General features: G+C 47.2%; 1 protein-coding gene across 1 annotated transcript in view; it reads left to right on the forward strand.

Moving 5' to 3' along the window:
• Positions 1–25,638, forward strand: part of FARP1 (FERM, ARH/RhoGEF and pleckstrin domain protein 1) — a 290,026-nt gene that overhangs the window by 43,859 nt on the left and 220,529 nt on the right. Inside the window, exon 2 of the mRNA XM_039252521.1 lies at positions 18,891–19,084. Coding sequence (XP_039108452.1) covers positions 18,914–19,084 — 171 coding nt within the window. The 5' untranslated portion in view covers positions 18,891–18,913. The remainder of the gene's footprint in view (positions 1–18,890; positions 19,085–25,638) is intronic.

A 25,638-nucleotide genomic window follows, 5' to 3' on the forward strand; every position in this document is an offset into this window, starting at 1 on the left:
CCTTTCCGGGGCTCCATCACCTGCCCCGGAGGATGACGGAGCAAACGCTTCTGGGTATTCTTCACAGGCTCACATGTCTGCCTTTCCCTGTTGGCCAGTAAGAGTCCCCTGTATTTGTCCTGGAGAGAGCCTGACTCTCCGCGCTGGCTTTAGATGGGTATCCATTTCATGTTGACCTCTGCACCTTCTCAAAGGAAGAGAACTCAGAATCATTTATAACCTCACCTCCCAAAGAAAACATGTTTTGGTGTGCCTGCTGCTGGTTGCTATTCAGTGCTCACATATGGAAGAGTATTAAGAATATATGTCCAAGGGGCGCCTGGGTGGCTTAGTCGGTTAAGCGTCCGACTTTGGCTCAGGTCATGATCTCACAGTTCGTGAGTTCAAGCCCCGCATCGGGCTCTGTGCTGACAGCTCGGAGCCTGGAGCCTGCTTTGGTTTCTGTGTCTCCCTCTCTCTCTGCACCTCCCCTGCTAACGCTCTGTCTCTCTCTAAAAAATGAATAAACATTTAAAAAAAAATAAAAAAGAATATATGTTCAATTTTTGAGTATATTTTTTGATATTTAATGGTTATTATGTGATACTATGTTTTCTGGTTATAATGAATAGTGGATAGTTTCCCATGGTCTGTTCCACCTCAGAATTCCCAGTTTAAATCTTACCTTATTCATAGTAGCTATTCTTTTTGTGTGTTTTTTGTCACCTCAATAGGATTTTTTTAAGGTAGGATTTTTTCCTTTTTTTAATCCTTAAATGTTTATTTATTTTTGAGAGTGAGGGAGCTTGAGTGGTGGAGGGGCAGAGAGAGAAGGACACTGAGGATCTGAGGCAGGCTTTGTGCTGACGGCAGAGCCTGATGTGGGGCTCAAACGGACACTCAACTGACTGAGCCACCCAGGCTGCCCTTGGTAGTATTTCATTAAGGACTTTTGAGTTTCAGTTTTCTTTAAAATATTCTTGTTTTTGGGCTCAACTAAAATGAGTTTGGAAATATAACTGAAAAAGAAATGATTGTTTGTTTATCTGTGAAATGTCGGAAAAATTTCCCAGGCTTTTATAGACTTGGGGGAGACGTACATGTCAGAATAATTTTCTTTTTCTTAAAGTTTTTATTTAAGTAATCTTTATACTCAATGTGGGGCTCAAACTCACAACCCTGAGATCAAGAGGCACACACTCCACCAGCTGAGCCCATCAGGGGCCCCTTAGTTTTTCTTTTTTTTGGGTCTTTTCATGTTTTCTGTAACAGATGATACACTTTTTTGTTCAAGTTTTACTGACTCTTAGTTTATTTGGTTTTATGTTCTCGTCAGTTTCAGAATTCCTTAGATAAAGACTGTCCATTCTTCCTGCTTATTTTGGTGTAGAGAACAATCCATTTTCCTTTTTAAAAAAAAAGTTTATTTATTTTAAAGGGGTGGGGACAGGCAGAGAGAGAGAGAGAGAGGGAGAGAGAGAATTCCAAGCAGGCTGGGCACTGTCAGGTACAGAGCCCGATTTAAGGCTTGAACCCATGAACTGTGTGATCATGACCTGAGCCAAAATCAAGGGTCAGATACCTAACCGGTTGAGCCCCCGCCCACCCCCCCCAGGAGCTTGCTTATATTTTCAATGTTGAAACTATTCTTAGTGATGTTAAGAAAAATGCCCTTCTCACTGTTATCTTGCTGTGACACAGGGTGTCTGAGTTGACAGATGCCTGCCTGAGAGTCAGTTGGTTCTTTATTTCTGATTTTACTTTTTATGATCTGAGAATATATAACGTGTACATAGACCTGCTGTTAGAGGTGAATTTTGCACTTCCGCAAAATCATTGTTACATGAAAAACTAGAGTATGATAGAGCGGAACGCATGTTCCTTATTTGCCTTCCTCGCGGTCCAGAGGGCTGTATTTCTGCCCTTATATATTGTCCCAGGCGGGTTTGTTTTTCTTAATGGCTTGTTCCAGTGGGTTAGAGAAGGTTGGTTAGTGCCTCCTGGATTTCCTGAGTGAGCCTCACATGCCCCCTCTGGGAAACAGAGCTACTGATACCTCCTTTTAGGCTGCGGGGAGGATCGGGGAGACCCAGCCAGTGAAGGGTCGGACAGACCAGCGCCTGCCATTCAGCCACGAGCTTGCTGGGCCTCAGTTTTCTCTTCGGAGCCCTGGTCTCTGACAGACTGTCCCCGGAAGACTCTGATCTGCAGGGAGCTGTCCCCACGCGGTGGTTCTGCAGCGATGAATAGCGCCGAGTAAGTGCTTATTAATAAATGGTCCATGTGATTACGTGAAAGCGCTCAGAGACAGGAGAGAAAAGATTTGTGTATCTGGACAGAGACAGAAGTACTGTGCTCTGCGGGCCCGTGGGGGGTTCGGTTGGTTGAGCGGCCGACTCTTGATTTCAGCTCAGGTCATCATCTCAGGGCTCATGAGATTGAGCCCCACTTTGGGCTCTGCGCTGACAGCGCGGAGCCTGTTTGGGATTCTCTCTCTCTCTCTCTCTCTCTCTCTCTCTCTCAAAAATAAATTGAAAAAGGAAAAGAGGAGGCAGTACTATCGCCCTTAAAAAAAAAAAAAAAAAAGTTCCGTGCTCCGATGTCTCATTTCACACCGTTCCAGGTCCTTTGAGCCCAGAGGGTGTCTGGAACTGATCCCTCGGCCCCACACCACCATCAACTTTTCTGTTTCGTAACATGTGGCCGCGGAAGACTTCTGTGTCTGTTTGTTTTAACCCAGCAGCCTAAGCCGTGGGAGCCGAGTGTTCGCCCTGGAAGAGGGCGGGTTATCTGTCTTTGACTTTGCCCGGGAGTGTCTGCCCCGAGTGTCTCCATGTCCCTTGAAGCTTGGTGGTTTTCCAGCATTTTCCAGGGCAGTGTCTTTGCCTGTGCTCCGAGTATCTTCAGTTTTAAGAACTGAGCTAATGCACGGGTGTTGTGGATTGCACGTTCTGTCTACTGCATGAATAGACACTTGTGAAAAATCCTTGCTCGGAGAAGTGAGAAGGGTTTTAAGACATTGAAAAAACTCACAACATAGGACCATAAAAAGACCGTACACCATACTCTTTATGCTCTAGTGATAATTCAGTGAGCGTGTTGGTTATTTGATGGATTTGCCTCTTTGGAATCTTTAGTAGCCTACACCGGTAATTAGCTTGGTAGCTTGATTGGCACCTTTGGGCTAGAAAACGTGAGGGGTTCAGGGAAGACTGATTGTATCTAAACTACTGAGTCCTCAGGTCATTGAGTATTAGAGAGGGTGACAATTTTAGAGATTATCTTGTCTGGGAGAGAGCCCATGATGTGGTGGTGAAGACCAGCCTGTCTGTCATCTGGTCTCACATCTGCCACTTTACTAGCTGGGTGACCGTGGGAAAGTTGACTTACTCTCTTGTTCAGTTTCCTCATCTGTAAAATGAGTCAGTAATAGTGTCCACCTAATGGTGGGTGAAGTTTCAATAAGTTAGTATTTATAAAACTCTTAGAACAATGCCTCCTCCGTTCTGTACAGCATCTGCTCCGTTCTAGAAAGTGCTATATACGTGTTAGCTAAGTTAATAAAATACCTGTATATTTTTTTCCCACAATCTGTGAAGCCTGAGATCTAGGAAAGATCGAGTTCATTTTACAACGCACTCAAAAATGTCAAAAAATAGGATTTAGAACCTGGTGAACAATCCGATAGTATCTAAATCATTTTTCTTCCCTCTTGGCAATCCAAGGCAAAAGCTAATACTCATAATTATTATTTTTTTTCATGTACAGCATTGTTTAGTTAAATACCTTATTTATTCACCAGGCTGACATTTAAATTTTTCATTTTTCACAAGGGGTTTCACTTTTTTTATTATGTACATTTTTTTTACCCTTGACAGTTCACTGTTTTAACTAATGATTAATTCTGGGGGAAGTGTTCCAAGATGCGATATACTCTTTGTAATTCCGTTGAATTTTATATCATTTGGTCTGCAATAATAGTGCCTCATTTATTTCTTGAATAATATTGAACTGTGAGACAATTTAACAGTCTAGTCTTTAATGGTTTTAATAGAAATTGCTTTCCTTTTCCCGCCCAGAGGGAAAGCCCTGTCATTTCTGATTCATGGGATTTGGGAAGCTTTAGGAAATGCTTCCTTTTTTTCTTAAAGTTGTATGAAGCATGCTGTTACTCACTCTAGGAGAGATGTCAGTAGAATTTTCCACAAGATGCAGGCTGCATTTAAATTTAGGCATTTTTTTTTCCCTTAAGCATCATTTCCGGAGAAACTTCAGGAGAAAACAATAGAATGGTGAATTAATTTTTTTACTAAAAATTTACTTATTTCATAATGAGGCTGTTGGGACTATCCTGACCAAATTTGAACACAAACTTAATGCCTTGTAGTTTATTAAAGAAAATACCTAGTGCTCTTATCTTTAAAACATTTTTTTTCCTAATGTTTATTTATTTTTGAGTGAGAGAGAGACAGAGTGGGGGAGAGGCAGAGAGAGGAAGACACAGAATCTGAAGCAGGCTCCAGGCTCTGAGCTGTCAGCACAGAGTCCAACATGGGGCTTGAACTCACGAACCATGAGACCATGACCTGAGCTTAACTGACTGAGCCATCCAGGTGCCCCTGTTTTCTTTTTCCTTTTCTCTCTTTTTCTCTTCTCTTCTCTTCTCTTCTCTTCTCTTCTCTTCTCTTCTCTTCTCTTCTCTTCTCTTCTCTTCTCTTCTCTTTCCAGAAACACTTTCTCTTTTAATTTATTAAGTACAGTCGTTTTCTCATGAAGCAAAGGGGAGTGATCTCGTAGGACCTCTGAGGTAAGCTGCATTACCTGCCAAGGTGTGGGTTTGACTTACCCAGAAGTTGGCAGTGTGGCGTCTGCCTACTAAACAGCAGGACTTGCTCTTATTTCTCACCTCAAGCAGAGCCAGCCCCCTTTGGAAGCAACATCTACCCACTCCCATTTCTGTAACTGAAAAGCATTTCAGAGTAGCCTTAACTGGAAGCAACCACGATGTGCTTCACTGGGTGAATGGATAAAGAAGCTCTGGTGCCTTACATGTCCGACTTCAGCTCAGGTCATGGTCTCGTGGTTCATGGGTTCGAGCCCTGCGTCAGGTTCTGCGCTGACAGCTCGGAGCCTGGAGCCTGCTTCGGATTCTGTGTCTCCCTCTCTCTCTGCCCCTCCCTGCTCACGATTTGTCTCTCTGTCTCTCAAAAAATAAATAAACATTAAAAAAAATTTTTTAAGAAGCCCCGTGATGTCTGTAGACAATAGAATATTATTCAGTGATGAAAAGATGTGAGCTGTCAAGCCGTGAAAAAACATGGAGGAACCTCAAACACACATTGCTTAGTGAGAGAAGCCAGACAGGAAGGTTACATACTGTCTGATTCCAGCCATATGACTTTCTGGAAAAGGCTAAAGGGTGGACAGTGAAAAGATTAGTGGTTGTCAGGGAACAACGAAGGAGAAGGAGAGCAGAGATGAATAGATGGAGAACAGGAGATGGGGGGTGGGGTGGAGAAATGATTCTGTGTGATATGATAATCGTGAATGCATGACATTTTGCCCTTGACCCACACCGCAAAAGGTACACTTGAGCTGGACTTGAGTTAGTAATAATGTGTCAGTCCATCAGTGGTAACAAATTTTTCACAGTAATGCAGATGTTAATAATAAGAAACTGTGTGAGGAGAAAGAGTATTTATGAGCCCTCTGTATTTTCTTGGAAACATAAAGCTCTAAAAAACAAAGGCTATTAAGCAACAGATTAGTATAGACAAATCTATTTGGTATCTCAGTTACTAGTAATCAGTCTGGCTTCTTCCTCGGTTTCTCAATTGATACTTTTTCTCTTCGTACCAGTGACTAGCTGATCATACCAGATCTAATGAATGAGCTTTTTTAAAATAAATTTTTTAAAAGTGATCTCTGCATCCAAACATGGGGCTCGAGTCACCACCCTGAGATCGAGAGTCGCATGCTGTACTGACCCAGCCAGCCAGGCGCCCCTGAATGAACTTTTCTTAATCCTTATTTTCCGTGTTGCTCTGACAACATCAGCATTGTGGTTTAGCCTCTGGTTCTTGATGCGCTTGCCTCCTTGGCTTTATGCTCTGATTTCAGAATGGATTTTCAGACTCAGCTCTTTTAAAAATACGGGATTCACCCATCAGGGGGAAGGTTGTCCTAAATGTTCTTCAGAAGCTCTTCCAACTTGGAGAACTTGGGATTCCTTCGCCGAGTCCACTTCCTCTTCCCACTCTTGACTGTTGGCGTTCACTCTGGGCTGCCATCTTGGTTATTTCTTCTTGTGTGTTTTCCATCTCACTGATGCCGCCCATTGTCATGGGGTCACCTCTGACTCATATGCAGGTGACTTACTTCTTTTCCTGAACCTCAGGCCCTTAGACTCAGTTTACCAGAGTAGAACTTTGGAGAAAGCATTTGAGAGGAGGTGGCAGGGGCTGAGGAATGGAGAGCGTTGAGGAAAATGGATGCAGGCCCTTGAGAATATGCCTGGTCATTCCCCTCCGTGCCCTGCGGTCACCCTCAGGCAGCCACAGCTGGGGCTCTTGGCCTTCCCTTGTTCTGTCTCCCACTTGCTGCTAAGTTCTAGGTTTGCCCCTGTTATGATCTTCTTCCCTGCATCTAATTTGTCATCCACTTATAAGAATTCTTAATGCCAAAGGATTCCTGAAATAAGCCTCCTTACCCTCTATTCTCACTGTCATTACCATTCTTTCGTGCACGAGGCAGATGTTTCCTGACTGGTCTCCTAATCTATCCCCCACCTCACTGTCAAAAATTTCCCTAAAACTGCCCCGGTCTCACCCTGTCTTAAAACCCGTGTGCCTCGTTCTGATCCACAATGAACCTCTGACACCTTGGCCTATTTCAGGCCGCCTGAGATCTGCCTCGCACCTGCTCATCTCCTTGTCACTATCTTCTTGCCTCTGTTAGCCTGTACCCACTTTTGGTACAGCCCCTGGTGATGGCAGACACTTTTATTGAGTGCCAGAATGAACTCCACATAGAATGGATGTCTTATCCACGCCTTTCTGTAGCTTTGAAAATCTGCATAATACCTAATGTCGGAAGTAAACACGTTGCCTTCAATCATCGTCTCTGAGTACCTGTTTTCTATTGCCTGATACATAATCCATCCCATAAAGACCAACCGTACGGTGCCATGTTGCAGCTTCGGGTCCTCTGTCGTGCAGGGTCTAGTTGCTGAAACATACCAGATCCTTATACATGCCTTTAATGGTGAGGATCCCAATTACTGTGATACGGGAATGATAGTCTGAACAGTAATGTGGTTTTCAGAAATGTTGAGGTAGCAGATCCAGTAATAATGCACTGCACCCTCACTCTGGGCTAGGCAAGGGCTAGGTGTTTTCCACAAATATTTGGAGAGGCTGACCAGTGTCACCTGAGACAAAGAGGACCTTCTGTAGTAAGTGGACGAGAATGATGTGTTTTGAGTAGAGCAAGCTTGACAGCAGCCCACAAAGTCTAGTCTGTTAACACTTAAGCTGCGTTGCGTGTGGGGATTGAGAAAGGCTGCAGGCTAAGTTTTGTTGTTTTTTTTTTGTTTTTTTGTTTTGTTTTGTTTTGTTTTGTCTTGTCTTCAAGAAGTCCACCTTTCACCTGACATTTTATTTACCCCAGCCTTTGCATTAGAGGTAGAATGGAGGGGAGCTGGCATTTAATTTTGTACCTTCAGAGTCATCAAGAAATTGAGGTCATTGACACATGACTAATTAGAGATTTTGTTTTTGCCTGGCTTCTTGATTTCTGCACTCCCCTGCCCCCCAACCCGGGGTAAAAAGAGCCTTCTGTTCCCAACACCTTTTGCTTCCACTTCCTTTCTACATGCTTTTGTCTTTGCCTATCTAATTAATGCAGGAAACCTGTGCTACCAAGTCAGTGAAAATGCAAACGAAAGTATTGTATTGTCTTAAATATGTGAAAATGTGTGTGGAAAAGAAATGCCAGATGTCAAGAGCTATTGAAAAAATCAGGCGCTCATTATGGCAGGTGTACATGTTCGACATGGTCGACAGGTGGTTTCTTGGTGAAGTTACTGCCCAATTTGCTGTCAGGTGGATTTACTTATTTCACCTGATCCCGACTGGGACCTTGGGAACTGGAGCAGCAGTTCTCAGGCCAGAGCGCGCCTCAGAATCTTCTGGAAGGCACCCCCCAGCTACTGTCGGATTCAGTGGACCAGTGCTGGGACAGAGTTTGCATTTCTTTTTTAAAAAAAGTTTGCTATTTATTTTTAAGAGAGTAAGAGAGCATGAGCAGGAGAGAGGCAGACACAGAATCCGGTTCTGATCTGTCTGCACAGAACCTTACGCAGGGCTCGATCTCACTCACGAGCCCGCAAGATCACGCCCTTGAGCTGAAGTCAGATGCCTAAGGACTGAGCCACCCAGGTGCCCCTGAATTTGCATTTCTTACAAGCTCCCAGGTGATGCTGTTGATGCCGATTTGCAACCAGGGTTTAAAACCTCCCTGCAGGGGATGGTCGGCTTTGTCTGAGTTCACGGAAGTGTCAGCTAGACGGGACGTGTGCGCATCAGGCTCAGGATCTCACCGTCCCTGAGGCAGGGAGGTCTCTTGCACTGTCATGGTTTCAGGTGACGCAGCCCCTCTGAACTTGTAATCCAATTGGCAACGCAGGAAAGCGGGGGGGGGGGCGAAGGCCTGGAAAGCAAGTGAAGTACAAGCAAAACCCCAGAGAGAAGAAAGTGAGGCTTTTTTTTTTCTTCCGAAAGAGGACATCAGGGAAGGCTTTCTGGAGGAGGTGACATGGGAGCCAGGTCAAGAAGGCGGTATTGGAGAAGGCAGGGCCCGAACAGCGACAGCCCCGCGTCAGGAGAACGTAGGCTGTGGAACGGCAGAGGCCGGCTGTGTCTGTTCGCACTTAGAAACCAGGGTAGAGGGTTGAATGCCTGGCTGGGAATTCTCCCCTTTAACGTGGGGTTGATCAGACCCAGGTTTTGGAGCACAAAGGGATTTCAAAACCAGACTTTTGAAATAACGTCTATGAAACGAGAAGACTCGTGCTCTGAGTTTTCCTTGACGTACTTTCTGGAGACTTCAGGGTATTTAAGATCGCCTGTTTAACATATTCCTTCTTACGAGGGTTGGAGAGGGAAGACTGAAGAAATCATGTTTATGGAGTTGACGTGGCTTTGACTTCTTTTCCTGACTGTGCTGGTGGATCCGGGTGGCCTCACCCCCCACCCCCAACCTCAGGCCCAGAGACGGTTAATGCCCTTCTCTCCTCCCAGATGATCAAACAGGCCAAAGAGTCACTCTCCTGTCTGAAGTCTCCGGTTGATGTAAAACAGCTGATCTGCAGTTGTTTCTTTTGCTCACAGCCTTTATTTTTTTGAAGTAAGCCAATCTATCCGAATAGATAGCTGTTTTTTGAACTTTTCTCAAAACCCCCTCCTTATCTCAGCCCCTGTGAAGAGCCAGACTTGGCTGGCTGTGTCCCTGAGTGGGTACTGGCCGCCAGCCTTCCTGGGGTGGCTCCCCTCCCCCTCCTGGCCGGTGGCTCCCCGGAGACAGAGTACAAGGTGGCTTTGTTACCCAGCGGAGCCCGGGGTTACGCACCCGGTGCCCTTCGTGCTCCAGAGTGTCTGAGGCTGCTCTTGGTCCCCACACAGTGGCAGGTGTGGCTCTGTCCCTCTCAATGGGGGGGGTTGCGCTCAGAACTGCTTTTGGGGCTCTAGAAGCCAGCGCTGTAGCTTCCTAAAGTCTGGCTCTTGGGCTTCTTCCTTTAAGTAACAGTTTTCTGTGAGTTCGTTCTAACTGAGCGTTTTCAAGTGGCTTCTGTGTAAAACTGGAAGGAAAAACTCTTGAAAAAGTTCCTCTTGGCCATCCTGGTTTGGTTTTTTTTTTTTTTTTTTTTTGCTTGTTTGTTTGAGAGAGAGCATGAGTGGGAGCGGGACAGGGGTAGAGAGAGAATCCCAAGCAGGCTCCACACCATCAGCGCAGAGCCTGATGTGGAGCTCGAACCCACGGACCATGATCATGACCTGACCCGAAACCGAGAGTCCGTTGGCGGACCGAGTCCCCCAGGAGCCTCTACAATGTGTATCTCTGAATGGGTGATACCCCGCTCGGTCCTGTCCTTAACCCAGAGCCTGGTCTCCTACCAGTCACTTCTCTGTCCTTGCCAGGAGCGTCTGTGTGTTCACAGGGATGTTTGTGTGGGTGCCCACACCTGTTTTTAAAATGTTTTTTAATTCCAGTTAACATACGGGGTTATATCAGTTTCAGGTGTGCAGCATAGCGATCCAACAATTCCGTAAATCACCCGGCGCTCATCACAAGTTGACGCGCACACATTTTTTATGCTGTTTGTTGAGGTTTAATTTATACAGCATAACCGATGGGTTTTCGTTGTGCAATTCACAGGATTTTAGTACATTTGCGGAGCTGTGTGACTGTCCCCACAAGTCAGTTTCATAACATTTACAGCACCCCCCCTCCCTCCCCCAAACACACCCCCTCCCTCCCCCAGATCTCCATCGCTCAGATCCTTTGCTACTAGCCCAGCCCCCTCTCCAGAGCACCAGGAAACCACTTTCTGGATTTGCCTCTTCTGGATGTTTCCTACAGATAGGGTCATTTGTTGTGTAATCTTTTGCATCTGGCTTCTTTCACTTGAAATGCTCTTGAGGTTGATCCACGTTGTAGCGTGGGCCAGCATGTTCTGTATTCTTATTGGTGAAGAACTGTCCCGTTTGGCTATGTTACTTACCCTTCGACTAGCACCTGAGCTTTTGTTTCCTTTCTGCCTGCTGGCTCCTCCGGCTGCAGACACGAGCCTGTGTACAAGTCTGTACGTGGACCTACATTTTCATGTCCCTTGGAGAGACGCCTAGGTTTCAGTAGCAGAGCCTAATTGCTGGGTCAGATGCAGAATATTTTATTAAATTTTAAAGAAATGACCGCAATGTTCTCCAAGGTGTCTATACCTTTTTATGTTCCCACCAGCAGTGTAGGAGAATTCCAGGTTATTCACACTCTAACATTTGTTACCGTCCATCACAGTGGGTGTGAAATCCCCAAATTCACGGTCCCCTAGTGAATGTCCTTTGCATTTCCTAACGACTGACGGTGTTGGACATCTTTCCATGTGCTTATTAACCATTTGTGTATCTTCGGAGACTTAAATTTTCTTTTATCTGTTTTAAAGCCTGTGCTCAGTTTCCCATGACTCCACTATCAGCTCTTTCCTCTGCCAGTTTCTTCATATTTCTATGTTGTTGGGAGTTATCCATATTCAGCTACCACTGTAGTCTACCTTTTACGGTATCAGTGGATTTAAAGTTTACCAGTAATCCTTTCCAGTATTTCACCACGTTTGCGCTTTGTTTTGCTGACTCTTAGCCTTCAGTAGTTTCTTCTGGAAGGGCTTGGGCAACAGTATTCTGAGTTCTTGACTACTTAAAATTTGTTTGGCTCAGGGCACCTGGGTGGCCCAGTTGTTTGGGTGTCTGACTCTTGATTTTGGCTCACAGGATGAGGCTCCGAGTTGGACTCTGTGCTGACTGTGTGGACCGTGCTTGGGATTCTCTTTCCTTTCTCTCTCTGTCCCTCTCCCATGCTTGCTTGCTCTCTCTCAAAATAAATAAACCTTAAAAAAATAAAATGTTTGGCTCTTCTATTTGAATGAAAATTTGCTTTAAGGTTTTGATTCCTCTTTATTGGAGGATGGTTTTTTTTTTTTTAAATGTTTTACTTATTTCTAGGGGAGAGAGAGAGAGACAGTGTGAGCAGGGGAGGGTCAGAGAGAGAGGGAGTCACAGACTCAAACAGGCTCCACGCTCTGAGCTAGCAGTCAGCACAGAGCCCAACAAGGGGCTCAAACCCACGAACCACGAGATCATGACCTAAGCAAAAGTCGGACGTTTAACCGACTAAGCCACCCAGGCGCCCCTATTGGAGGATAGTTTTGACAATTTAAACATTAAATGTTGCTGTGGGTGAGTCTGAACTTTGTCCCTTTCTATTTTGTTTGAACTTCGTGCCTAGGTGCCCAAATGATTCCTTTTTTTTTTTAATTTTTATTTTTTGTGAGTTTGATTATTTAAGAGACCGAGTGCTAGTGGGGAAGGAGGGGAGAGAGGGAGACAGAGTCCCAAGCAGGCTCCACACGGTCAGCGCAGTGCCTGATGCCAGACTCCATCTCCCGAAGAGGTCCTGACCTGAGCCGAAATCAAGAGTCGGATGTTCCACTGACTGAGCCACCCAGGTGCACCCCGCCCCCAGTGATTCCTTTATAATTTCTGAAGGTCAGCGATGATCTGGCAGATGTCTTGGTGTTGATTATCCTGTTTCTGGACTAGATGTTCATTTACTGTGGAGAGGCCCCTTTTATTTCTGGAATGCTTTCCTGAATTATACCTTTAACTTTTGTTTTCTTGTTCCATTATCTTTTTTTTTCCCTTAGGGATCTTGATTGCGGGGGAGTTGGATCTCCTGTCTGTCTTTCACAGCTATCACTTTTTCACTCCATTTTAAATCTTTAGCTCCCTTTCCTCAGTCTTTACCGTCAAGACCCTCCTATTTTCACCTGTGCATGTTTTCATTTGGCCACTTCCATTTTGGTGGTTCTTTTAGTCTGTTGACGCTGCTTTAACAGTACCGTAGACTGGGTGGCTTATAAACTACAGGACTTGATTTCTGACCCTTCTGGAGGCTGGGAAAGCCAACATGAAGACACCTGCTTCAATTTTTTTTTTTAATGTTTATTTTCGAGGGAGCGTGTGTGCACATGTGATCAAGAATGAGGGAGCATGAGTGGGGGAGGGGCATAGAGAGAGGGAGACACAGAATCTGAAGCAGGCTCCAGACTCAGAGCTGTCAGCACAGAACCTGAAACGGGGCTAGAACCCATGAACCACGAGATCATGACCTGAGCCGAAGTCCGACACTCAACTGACTGAGCCACCCAGGTGCCCCTTAATTTTGTTTTTTAATGTTTATTTCTGAGAGCGACTGCATGAGCGGGGGAGGGGCAGAGAGAGAGAGAGTGGTGGGGGGAGACACAGAATCCGAAGCAGGTTCCAGACTCTGAGCTGTTAGCATGGAGCCCAACATGGGGCTGGAACTCCCGAACCAGGGGATCATGACCTGAGCCACCCCGTCGCCTCAGAAGGCATCTGCTTCATAGACTGCTGGCTTTCCTGCTGTATCTGAGCGTGGCAGAGGGGATGAACTTGTGCTCCAAGGCCCCTTTCATAAGGGCATGAATCCCGCTCATGAGGGCTCCACCCTCACCATATAGTCCCCTGCCAAAGCCACCCCCCCCCCCCCCCCCCCCCCCCCCCCCCCCCCCCCCCCCCCCCCCCCCCCCCGCTCCTATTCCCTCACATCAGGGATTCAGCTTCAACATGAATTTGGGGGCAACCTAGACATCTGTTTTACAGCAGTGATGTTTTTCTTCATCCTGGTTTCCCCCTGAGGTCTGCCCTCATGTTCTGTTCCCTGTTTTCCCCGTGACTCCCCCAAACTCTTGTAAATCCTTTTGTGTTTTTCCTTATAGAGTCTGATATTCCATTGCTTTGTTAAGTGAGGACAATGTGTTTGGGGGGAAAAATTGGAATTCTTTCTCCTTTTCATTTTTAAGTTTATTTTGAGAGAGAGGGAGAGAGAGAATCCCAAGCAAGCTCTGCACCACTAGGAATAGAACCTGATGTGGGACTCAGACTCCTGAACCACGAGATCATGATCTGAACTGAAGTCGGATGCCTGCCTAACTGAGCCACCCAGACGCCCCTGTCTTTCTCATTTTCCCCCCTTTCTTGTAGCATCTTCGTAAAGCCCCTTGGTTTGAGTTCTTTACCAACTAGCTATTTGTAGGAGTTTCCTGAGAGCCAGGAGACCGGGCTCTGTCCCGTGCTGGTGGGAACTCTTGTGGCCTGAGGGGGTGTGTGCGCGCGCATGTGCGTAATCATTTCATCCTCGGTTTTCCTCTGCTTGCTGGGCTGGTCGTGTTCCCAGTGCCCTTGGGGATGTCCTGCTAATGTGTCTTGCCTGTGCTGCCTCTCCCTGTCCCCACCTTCAGGGCTTCTCGAGGTCTCCCACCACAGCGTCCAGGATGGCTGTCCGTCCTAACCTGCACCTCTCTCCCCCTTGTGCCCAGCAAGTTCTTGCTGGCTTTGTTGGATGTGCTCCTTGTCAGGGGCGCCCGTCTCCGCGGGCCTGGGCAGCCTCTCCAAGCAGTTTCCTTCTCCTCTGTCTGACCTTGAGGGCGGTTTGGCAGCTCTTGAGCCCCGCGTGTGGTTTGGACTTGCGGATGTCCTTCGGTCCCTCCGGGATGGAGTTGGCATTTGCGTGTGTGCTGCGGGTTACTTTCGGGCGCATCCCGAGAGGGAGCCTTGAAGCCAGGGCAACTCGAGTTTTGTCCTCTTTTCTCTGCCGGTGAACAATTTGACTGCTCTGTTTATTGTCGTTATTGTTTCCTTTTAACTAGCTTTTCAAATTGAGCTAAAGAATAAAGTCATTTCTGCAGCGGCTTTTTGCTTGCAGGTCTGGAATGATCATGCTAAGTTAATAACCTGTCACAAGGACAGGAACGTTAATTTCCTTTCCCTTGACCAGTCCTTAAGGAATGTGGGAGTGGGGATTGTTCTGGAGGTGAAGTCCAACTAGAGCACAGGTTGATCTGTATAAGCAAAAGCCCTTTAGGTTTGCTAGACCTGTTCACCTAGAAGGCTGTGTTGGGTTCCTGGACTCCCCGATTCTGAGGCCCGGCATCCGCATGCACCCCCATTTATGACTTGACCGCATTCCGTGGATATTCCTGTGACTTTCCCAGGATGCTCAGTGCAGACCACTTAGCTGGATTTATATTTGAAAGCACTTCTTCCCTGTACAGCAATAGTCTTCGTGCCACTAGGAATAACAGAAAGCGTGACTACGTTGTTGAAATGTCAGTAACCAGAAGTAGAAATAATACAGGCGTGAGGTCATTGTGAAGACTGAGGAAAAGGGAATTTAAGGTAGTAAATATCTATTAATAACTAACTCAGTTTAAGTTTTAAATGCCTCGGTGCTAAAAATGACCATATGTAATCATCTGGGGATCTTAGGCCCAAGGGGAGAGAGAGGGTTTAGTTTGAGGGGATGAGGGGCTTTGCCCTTGGCTCTGGCTGGACAGAGAGGAAGTGCTTTTGTAGGGAGGGACCCTAGAGCCTTTGAGATGGTCCCCTTCCTCCCTGTCGTCACCTCTGTGGCTGGGCATCTGAGCCACGTGTCCCTGACTCTGCAGTAGGGGGCTGGGGGCCAGGCCCGGCATGAATGACCAAGCCCAGGGCCTGTGCGTCTTGATGGATTGAGTGCAGGAAAGAGGAGGCAGGTGGCAGTGGATGCTTCGAGAGGCAAGGAGGGATCAAGACCAAAGTAGGAAAAAGTACAGAGAGGAATCTGGGAACGGGAAAGGCAAATGGGGCTGATAATCAGTTTTTTCCGGAGGCTCTGTGTATTTTTAACCATGAGACACCAACCAGAAAGTGTACAGAAAAATAATTTTGCCTGGTTGGTGCAGATTATTTTAAACGTAACTCATTTCAGAACTAATGAGATCTATACACCCACATCTGATTCCTTGAACAAGCAGATGACCTGTTTCCATTTGGTGTAAGACCCTGTGCTTAGGCATTATAGATGAACTTGGTCCAGTCAGACGGCTCAAGACTAATAGATGAATTAAGCAAAGCCCAGATCACACAACAGACAGATTAGAGTTTGGGTTTTAAATAGCATACTCGAGGGAGAAATTATGTACTTCCAGAACAGATCTGTGAAGCCCTACCTGGGCGTTCGAAAAAGAAAAGCTGGCCCTTAACTAGCATTGCCATGCCACAGAATCCACTCTAGAAGGATTGGAGAGGAACCAAGAGTCCTCTCTAACAGGCTTTGGTGGAGTTTGTGGAGAAGTACTTAGTAAGCAGTGTTTCTGAGGTGGTCTTCAGATCCTTTTTCTCTCCAGTCAAAGGAGGCATCTCTCTAGGCTAGAGTGGTTTTTTTTTTTAATGCTTTATTTATTTCTAGGAGAGAGAGAGAGAGAGAAAGCGTGAGCAGGGAAGGGTCAGAGAGAGAGGGAGACACAGACTCTGAAACAGGCTCCAGGCTCCGAGCTGGCAGTCAGCACAGAGCCCGACACGGGGCTCGAACCCACGAACCGCGAGATCATGACCTAAGCGAAAGTCGGACGCTTAACAGACTAAGCCACCCAGGCGCCGCCTAGGCTAGGGTGGTTTGAGGCAGTGAGGTGGTTGAGGTGATTCCATAGTCTCTGATCTGCTGACCTCCGGGACAGCCTTAGGTGTCACAGTGAGAGTGTCGCAGGTTTCGCTGAGAGGAAGGGGGAGGGGTTTCCATATGGAATATTGTTGGAAACCTCCCGGGGCCCATCTCTGCAAGAGGAAGGCGAGCAGGAGCTGGGTGAGTAGAACCTAACAAATGAGATTTACAAACGGGATGGTCTTTCCCGAACAAAAAAGAGCTGAAGGGTGATGTGATTTCAACGTGTAAGACACCGCACTTAGGTCTGTACTTCACACCTCAGGTGGCCCCTCGGTGCCCTTTCTGTAGCTTCCTGTCACTTGGTGCCCCAGGTTGTTCTTTGTGTGCCTCTTTTCCCATGAACCTTTGTGTGAGTTTGTTAGGGCGGCTGTAACCAAGTGCCACAGGTTGGGGGTGGGGGTGAAAACAACAGAAGTCTGTTTCCTGAGAGTTCCGGGGGCTGGGGGTCCGGACTGGGCTGTTGGCAGGGCCGGGGTCTCTTGAGGGCCGTCTCCTGGGCCGGCAGATGGCCGCCTTCTCCTGGCGCCCTCACACGGCCTCCCCTCTGTGCTTGAGCATCCCTGGTGTCTCTGACCAGTTTCCCCTTCTCATAAGGACACCAGTCACACTGGATTATGGTTCATCTTAATGGTCTTATTTTAACTTCATCACGTCTCTCCAGACCCTTTCTTCAAATACAGTCCCACCCTGAGCTCCTGGGAGGGAGATGTGGGGGAGCCGTACTCCGCCCACGACCACCGGCCTGACTGGGTTCTTTTTGCTTCATTGGCTCCTCCCCTCTTTCTCTCAGCCATTTGCCTTCATTGTGGCTTTTGCTTATACAGCAAGATGGGCTCTGAACCCTCAGCCCAAACCCAGCTGCACCTCCCCGCTAGGCCCTTGGGTGTCTTTGTGTGACCCTGAACGGTGCGCCCAGTCAAGCTCCCACCTTCCCTCCCTTCTGCCCTGATACAACATCTTCTGGTCATTGTTCTGCTTTTATATCCTCCTCCGGGTGGCTTACTGTTAACAGCATCAGGGTAATTTTTCCAGAACAGCGGGTTTTATGGCTTCACGTTTTCCCTTCTGTCCCCACTGTCCAAGTTTCCCCCTTGGGCACAGGTCGTTGCAGTAGCTTGCTTGCTGGACACTCCCCTCCCCGCAGCCCCCGCCATCCATCTTTTTCCAGCCTGTAGAACAGCTCCTCCTCAGATGGGTTTTTCTAGAATTCTGCTTTCTTGGGTCCTTACTCTCCCCCAGTGGCTCCCTGCTGCCTGCAGGGAAGGACCATACTTCTCAGCAAGGTGCTTGAAATCCTTCTGGTTTGGTTCCAGTCGGTTTTCCAAGCGCATTTCCAGCATTAATTCCTACTCGTCTTCTCTGCCTCCCCGTTTCTGTCCCATAGCTTTGTTGGGGCCGTTCCATTTTCCTGCAGTGTCGTCGTCTGCGTGCTCGTCTTCCTCCAGGTATTCCCCGACATTAAAGAGTAGATTGAGGTCCGTTCTACCTTCTCCATGGGGGAAGCCCCCTGTTGTAGCCCGTGACCATTCATGTCCAGACAGGGCCGGTCAGCGAGCAGCCATTGTTGAACTCTGTGTGCCCCACGCTGTGTCTAGGTAGGTGCTGAGATCCAGAGATCCCCAAGATTTGATTCCGGCTTTAGGGCGGTCATGGAGGATGTAATCAGGCAGAGGCATAGAAGACTCAACCCCATGAGTCATGGGCAGCGAGGGGGATGCGGTATCTGAGCCTTGCCCAGGTGTTGGGGATGTGATACTGGAATGGGGTTCCCGAAAACTAGACTAGAAGTTTTCAGCTGGAGAAGAAGTGCAAAGCATTCATCCAGAGATCGCTGTGCATTAAAGACCTGAAGCGGGGCGGGGGGGGGGGGGAGCTGTTCATAGCGGAAAGAGGGTTGGGTTTTGTTTTCAGGGAAATAACTTTGTTGTCATTGATAGTATTTTACGTAGAATTGTTTTTCTGGAAAAGGGGAACAGTGAGGAGATGGCAGGAAGGAAATGAAGCCGGAGAGAATTATGATAGAAACCAGAGAAGAAATCGGGAGAAAAGACCCTACCTTATGCTGCCTATGTTTGTGTGAGTGGAGTTTTAGCTTCAACCAATTAAAAACTTGAGAACTACCGTGTGTTTTATCTATTTATATTTATACTACCCACATTACTTAGTATGTTGGTGTGTCCATAGACGGTAATTAATGGTTGCCAATGGCATGGCTTAGGCACTGTTTATCATCCCCTGTCCAGACTCAAGACGTGTAAAAGTGGTGTGTCGCTTGCTGCAGACGCTGAATAATATGTTGAAAATGACTGAATCTATTTTATGAACAAGAGTGGACTGTGAAACTAGAAAATATAAAATACGCACAACTATTTGCATGTGTTGGTTGGTTGAAGGTGACCTTATTGTTCGTGAATGCGTGAAGCCTCCCCGCGTGTGCTTGCTGGGCGGGGGACGGAGAGACCACCGAGCTATGGTTCCAGGCATCCAAGGAAGGGTCGGAGATGACCGATGTCCCTTAGGTGCTTGAAATGAGTCTCCTCCTCTGATGTATTTTTCTTTCTCACTGTTTTCTGCAGATAGTATATAATCTGCTTTCACCATGGGAGAAATAGAGCAGAGGCCAAGTCCAGGATCGCGACTGGGGGCCCCGGAGAATTCGGGGATCAGCACCTTGGAACATGGACAGAAGCCGCCCCCAACACCTTCAGGAAAACTCATGTCCATCAAAATCCAGATGCTGGATGACACCCAGGAGGCATTTGAAGTTCCAGTAAGTTGGGGTGTATCTGTGAACTCCAGAGCGTGGGTGGGAGGCTCATCTCTTCCCTGTTCTCCATGACCCGAGGTGGCAGGACTAGGGTCCACGCCTCCCTCTCCACCCCCTGCACGCTCCCCTGACCCGCTCTGGTTTTGAGCTGTCTGGTTTTTAGATTCACGCATGCGCTGCCTGTGTAGCGATCTCCGTGGGCAGATCCCTTGAATGGTACGGACCTTGTATGCATATGCACGAATTCTATGTATCTATTTGAACTGGATACAATTGTGATCCTGTGGATGCATCTCTTTCTACTCTGCTTGCTCCACGGATTCGTCTCTCGTTGGTGTATGCGTTTGCACGTGGGTGTGCCCCTTCTGTAGCGTACGGGCAAGAAAAAGCCGGAGAAAACCATCAAAGAGCTGCATGCGTGTTTTCATGTCAGTAGAGAAGTGGATGACTGTGTTCAAGAGTGGGAAGAGTGGAGGGGTGTAGAAAAACCCTGATCCAGACCCACAGTGCCGCAGCCCTGGAATTTCAGAGCCCCGCCATCCAGGGGAGGAAAATAGAGGTATCTGGGGCTGTGCAGAGAAGGAAGAATCTGCAGCGTTTGCCTCTTTCATCAGTGGGAGCACTGCACCCTGGCTCTCACGCCTTCACTGCCATGGTTCTGTGATGTTTTTTCCTTGAGCCCCTGACTGCTGTTCCTCTCCAACCTCCTTTTTTTTTTTTTTTAAATTTTTAAATGTTTTATTTATTTCTGAGAGAGAGAGAGACAGACAGACAGACACAGAGTAAGCAGGGGAAGGTCAGAGAGAGAGGGAGACACAGAATCTGAAACAGACTCAGGCTCTGAGCTGTCAGCACAGAGCCCGACACAGGGCTCGAACCCACTAACTGTGAGATCATGACCTGAGCCGAAGTCGGATGCTTAACCGACTGAGCCACCCAGGCGCCCCTCCAACCTCCTCCTTAAATACAATGCCTCCTGAGGGTTAGGGAGCTAGCAGCAGTTACAAGCAGATAGAGGATTTCTTGTGCCCAAAGCAGGCAGAGTGAGAGGCATAGGTGCCACTCTCCAGAACTTGGATTGCACCTTTGTCCAGAATCCTTTCCCCTTACGTGGGCGGGGGTCCACAGACCTACCTTGTAGCCCACTTTGGGTTTAGTTTTCTCTGTTCTGTCCTCCGTACTATCCACCGCATCTAGCATCGTTGGTGGGGAAGAAAACCACTCTTGAATTCTAAACGGCTAACTTAACAAAACTTTGGGAATATAACCTGTTCTTAAAGAGGAGACGATCCGTCAGTTATTCCTGTTGGCTGTGGAGGGACTGGAATTTAATGACATTAACATCTGTAACCCATCCTTTAATCATTTAGGTGGTATGATTCACTAAACTCTATTCATCCTCAAGACTATTGTTCAGAGAGTGTGAATTCCCATGAAGTGTCTCGGGGAGAGAGAAAGCTCCGAAGATCTGTGTGTAGAACTGCCAACTTATTGCGCATTTCTTTGTTTCTTGTTGGGGAAATGCCTGTCTTTGAGAGTCTTGGGAGTGCGTCAGTATTCTGGTGAACAAAGCCATCGCTCGTCTGTTGAAACTGTAAAAATAAGCGCACCTGCCAGCCTGTTAGAATTTGGCCTTCTGGAACATGTTCTCCCTCCCCCTTTCCAGCTTTCTTCTCTTTGTTGCCAGACTGGTTTGATGAGGTATTTAGTTTCAGGGTTTCCTGTTCATACTGTGCTAAGGACTTCGGAGCCCGAGTCTCGAGCAACACATTCTATTAAATCGCATTCCCGTGTGTGGTTTGGACTGACAAGCTATCAAATATTGCTGTTGTGTGTCCAGGCTACATGGAGTCCTGTACTGTATTCAAATGCATTTCTTCAGTGTCCCTAAACCAAAGAACATCAAGACTGTTTCTAGCTGTTGTTTTTCTAGGAGCTCTGTGGGATCTCCCTGCCTGAGAAATCGGAATGGAGTTTGTTTTTATCTTTTAAAAGTATTTTACTTGATAACTGCTGAGGTCGTGGTTGGCATTTATAATCCCTCTGTCTGGAAAGAACTTTTCTCATTTTCCCCCTGCTTAAACTCCTATGCACCCTTAAAGACCCAACCACTTTTACCCAGACATGAAATTCTGAGACAGACTGTGGCTTTTTCTTCCCTCTCTCTGCCCTCTTTACTTATATACCCATCAGGGTTGAGGTAGACTCCTTAGGTTCAAATTTCAGCCTTCTTTTGTTACTGGCTCATTGATCCTCTTGGACAAGATATCTCTCTGTATCTCCGCTTTCTCCTTTGTAAAATGAGGCTAGTGATAAACCCTGTCTCTCACTGTGATACTAACAGTTGTTCCAAACACTCTATTTGTAACAACTCGGCACCTTGTAAGCACCTAATGACCAGCGTGGCAAGTGGTGCCCTTGTCGCCTGGGCAGGTCCCTTACTGCTGTGCCTCATTCCCAGCGCCTGACATGTGCTAGGTGCTCGTTAAAACGTTGCCTGACTGAATGTTAGAGCGAGTTTATTTTACACGTAGAATTGATGTCCTTATTTTTTCACATGCCTCTTCCATTCACATTTTGATTTTCCTAGTTTGGCCGGAATTTTCCTTCTCAACCAGATGTTTTCTGTAGCTGCCTGTGGAAAGGCAGATATCAGCATTTTTATTGACTGGAGCGGATTCTAAATTGCTACCTTGTGTTCTTTCAGAACAGAAACGGCCAGGCCTTCGCGCAGCTGGAAGGCATCAGGCCGGCCATGGTGACTCAGTCTTAGTACTCAGGACGGGATTGCAAGAGACACGGCCGCCCATGACTTCTGGAAACCTGGCGCCATAGCTTCTTGTTGTGACTCCGTCAAGGCCGGGTGTCTGGCCCACATGGGATCCCTCTTTCATGGGACTCCTCGAGACAATATATGTTCTTTCCTTACTCACATTTGCCACACAGATGAGCAGGGCACGTGGCCGGACATCCTTATGGCTTCCTCTGCGAGCCTTCTTGTATGAACGGCGTATTTCCTTGGGGATTGAATTTCCTGGGCCTTTTCTTAGTTTTTAGGGTAGAATGCAGGCAGAGCCATCATTTTACTTTATGGTTTTGAGGCTTCTTTTGAGAGACAGATGGGGGAGGGGCAGAGAGGAGAGAGAGAATCCCAAGCAGGCTCTGTGGTGTCAGTGCAGAGCCTGACGCAGGGCTCAAGCCCACGAACTGAGATCATGACCTGAGCCGAAATCAAGAGCTGGACACTTTAACAGGCCACCCAGGTGTCCCCTGTCATCATCTTAAATAACGAATTCCCTAAGTACTTCTGAGCACAGATCACCAAACCCTAGTCTGTATAGTTGTCTCTATTGCAATATAGAGTATAGACCTTTAAAAAAAGTCCTTTAGGAGCCTTTTGAAAAGCCTCCATGATGAACACCACTTTCTTCCACTTTGCATGCCGTTCCACCAGCTACCCTCGCTCTTGAGCTTGGATGGTCATCTTTGGTGTTTCCTCTGCAAAGCAGAAATTTCAAACGCAATACTTCTAGTAAATTCTTCCATGGCGCTTTATCCTCTTCATGTGGAAAATGTGTGCAAATAAGCTTTCCCCTGCGGTTTATGATCTATAACTTTCTCTTCCAGCCAGAGGGTGTAACATGAAGTGCCTCACGCAGATCTGAAAGGGTTAAGGACCCTTCTCCCTGCGTCCCACCCCAGCCAGGGCCAACCCCCCACTTAAGATCTCTGCGAAGGTTTCCTATGCCCTGTCCTCCTGACCCTGCTGGTAAACAAACACTGTTCCTACGGACATATGTAGCATGAAGCAGATGGCTGCTCCTCCGAGTGTTTATTCAGTTTTGTTTTCGTTAGCAAGGTCACTCTAGGAAGCGTTGAGATCAGGGGATATAAAAGGGAGCCAGGTTTTTGTTTTTTTTTTTTGTTTTGTTTTTTCTGCTTTTGAGCAGCCCCTGGTAAAAAACACATGGGAAAGATGCTCACAAGACAAGAAGACCCCCTGGTCTGGGTTGAGGGCAGGAGTGGCCAGGTGCGGGGAGGCTGGTGGAAACTTCTGAAACCGGACAAGACAGCTGAGCTGGGGCTGCGGCGCCGCTCTTCTCTCACTGCTGTCCTTTGTGGGTCCCCTTCCGTGTTAGCATCTCCTGCCAGCCCTGCTCTTCCTTGTTGACCTGTTTGGTTGGGGGTCCAGCGTGTAGAAGGGGAGCCCCTCGGGGCAAGGCCTCCTGTGTTCTTGTTTACCACCGGGTCCCACTTCCGGAGCTGTCTGGACCCAGCAGATGCCCGCTGCGTCTTCCCGACTGTCCACACCTGCGTTCCGTCGCCTGGCTCCCGAATCTGAGAGGCGATGGGTGCTGTCCTCTTGAAGAGCTTCTGGTCCCCTTCTCCGTTTTTGTACAGCGTTAAGATTGGAACCCAGCCTCCTGACCCCCAGTACCGCCCCCTTCCCTGCACTTAGCATCACCTCTCCCACGGCTCCCAAGGGAAGGTCGCCACTTTCTCCCCTCTGAGCTGCTCTGGTGCTTTCCCCGTTCTAGACCCCGCCCAGCCTCCCTTCCCACACCCTTCTCTCCATCCCACCCGCCATCCGGGGTCCCCGGGGCTCTTGCTGGGGGCCCTCAATGCTTGTTATCTGCACCTCTAATTACTTTGAACCACAGGCTCCCATCTTCCTTTCTCCTTAATTAGCTCCTTTATATCCCTGCTGAGACTGTTTGCTTATCTGCAAAATGAGGTGTTTCGTCTAGATGATATTAAAGGCTTTTGTCCCCCCCTCCCATTTTTGGGAGCTGGGACTCTGATTTGACATCTTTGTTGATGGATTGTGTAACTTCTCAAGACTAGTGTTTTAATTGCTCCGGGCAGATGGTCAATTTTGAGAGAAGGAACTTTTCATCTTAAATAAAAAAGAACCCCCAAACCTGATCAGACAATAGTAGTTTGTTACCTAGTAAGTAACTAAAACACACACACACACACACACACACACACGACCACAACACAGCAACAACAAAAACGTGTGGGGAGTGTGAACAAGCATGCTGTGATTTACACCTGATATGCTATTTATGGAGCATTAGGAAATGTTAGTATTTACTTTGTGTGTGTATGGGGGAGGGGGGTAACTTACATAAATCTCACTGAACGAAATTGGGCCAAATGACATCGAGCTGACCATGGAAGAGAGAAGACTGAAGGAAACCTATTATTTTCTAGACCACACATTTTTCATTTGTCGAAAACAGAAGACCTAAAATTTTTAAGACCTAGTTGGCGCATCCTAATAGACCATAGAGGATATTTTACTGGGGGCAAAATGGCCTGTGTTAGCTCAGACCAACTTAGGTGTTTCCTATGGTGCATCTTTAAGTGCTTAAACATTTCATTCTCTTTCCTCATGAAGTGCAACTCGTTTAAGATCTATTTTCTCCTGAAACAGGGCTTGACGTCAGTTGAGAGTTGTTCTCCAAGTGCTTTGGTTCTTTGAAAGGTCTTAAGTGGTCCCAGAATTTTAAAGCTGTCTTCATAGGCTTGAGCTCAGAATAAAGGACACAGATGAGTTTGTCTTAAGGCTCCATGATACTGGGACCCACTCCCCCCCCCCCCCCCCCCCCCCCCCCCCCCCGCTGCAGTGGCTCAGTTGGTTGAGCATCCGGTTCTTGATGTCAGCTTGGGTCTTGATCTCAGGGCTGTAGTTCAGGTTCTGCGCTGGGCCCTTCGCTGGGCCGGGCTTAGAGCCTACAAAAAAAAATCTTCACATTTTCTTTGCAGACTTCTATTTTACACCTCACTTTACACACTCATAGCAACTGTGTCTTTGGAAAACATGCTCCTTTTCTCTAGGTCTCATTTTATTTTGAATGAATTTTGTGTGTCTCCCCCGCTCCAACCACTTTTCTTTCTTCTCTCCCCCCTCCCCCCTCCCATTTCAGCCCTCTTAGAAAAGGTGTCCTTTTGGGTAAGCCACTGAAAGTCACTTTTTCTTCCAACCCCAGAGAGAGGGAATATATATTGAACTGAAGGTCTTGGGAAATCTTCCTTTCTTAGAGGTGTTCTGCTTCTCACTCACCTGGAATTGTAAGTTCTTGGTGGTGTAGTGGACTGTTCATTCTAGCTGACCCAATTCTAGTGATATTAGAAGGTGGTGTGGGGTCTGTGGCTGCTTTGTTTTCTCCTTTTGCATGAAATGCACTTGGAAGTGGATGGGGAGAGGGAGGCGGTGGGGGAGGAGTTCGTGGTGGGACCTGAATCAAAATTTAATCTGCCGTTTAAAACCAAGAAGGGAGCTGTGTGAGCCCGGAGCTACATTAACTCTCACAAGCAGCTGCAGTTTGAACCCAAATGAGGGGTAGGAATCTCACCAGGTCACTCAGCTTTTAAAAAAAGAAGTCAGTGTTTCTTTCCTTATCTGTGTTGCTTTTGGCTCATTTGATCAGCAAAGTTTCTGAAATAGTATTTATGTCCACTCTGCGTAGCCCTTTCTGTGTTTTATTTAACTGGAATGATAAATGATGCTGTCTGGGTCTGGCCTCATGAGATTCAATTTAAAGGCTATT

The sequence above is a fragment of the Hyaena hyaena genome, unplaced genomic scaffold (genome assembly GCF_003009895.1).
Source record: "Hyaena hyaena isolate Hyena2069 unplaced genomic scaffold, ASM300989v1 scaffold_418, whole genome shotgun sequence".
Classification (NCBI taxonomy): Eukaryota; Metazoa; Chordata; class Mammalia; order Carnivora; family Hyaenidae; genus Hyaena; species Hyaena hyaena.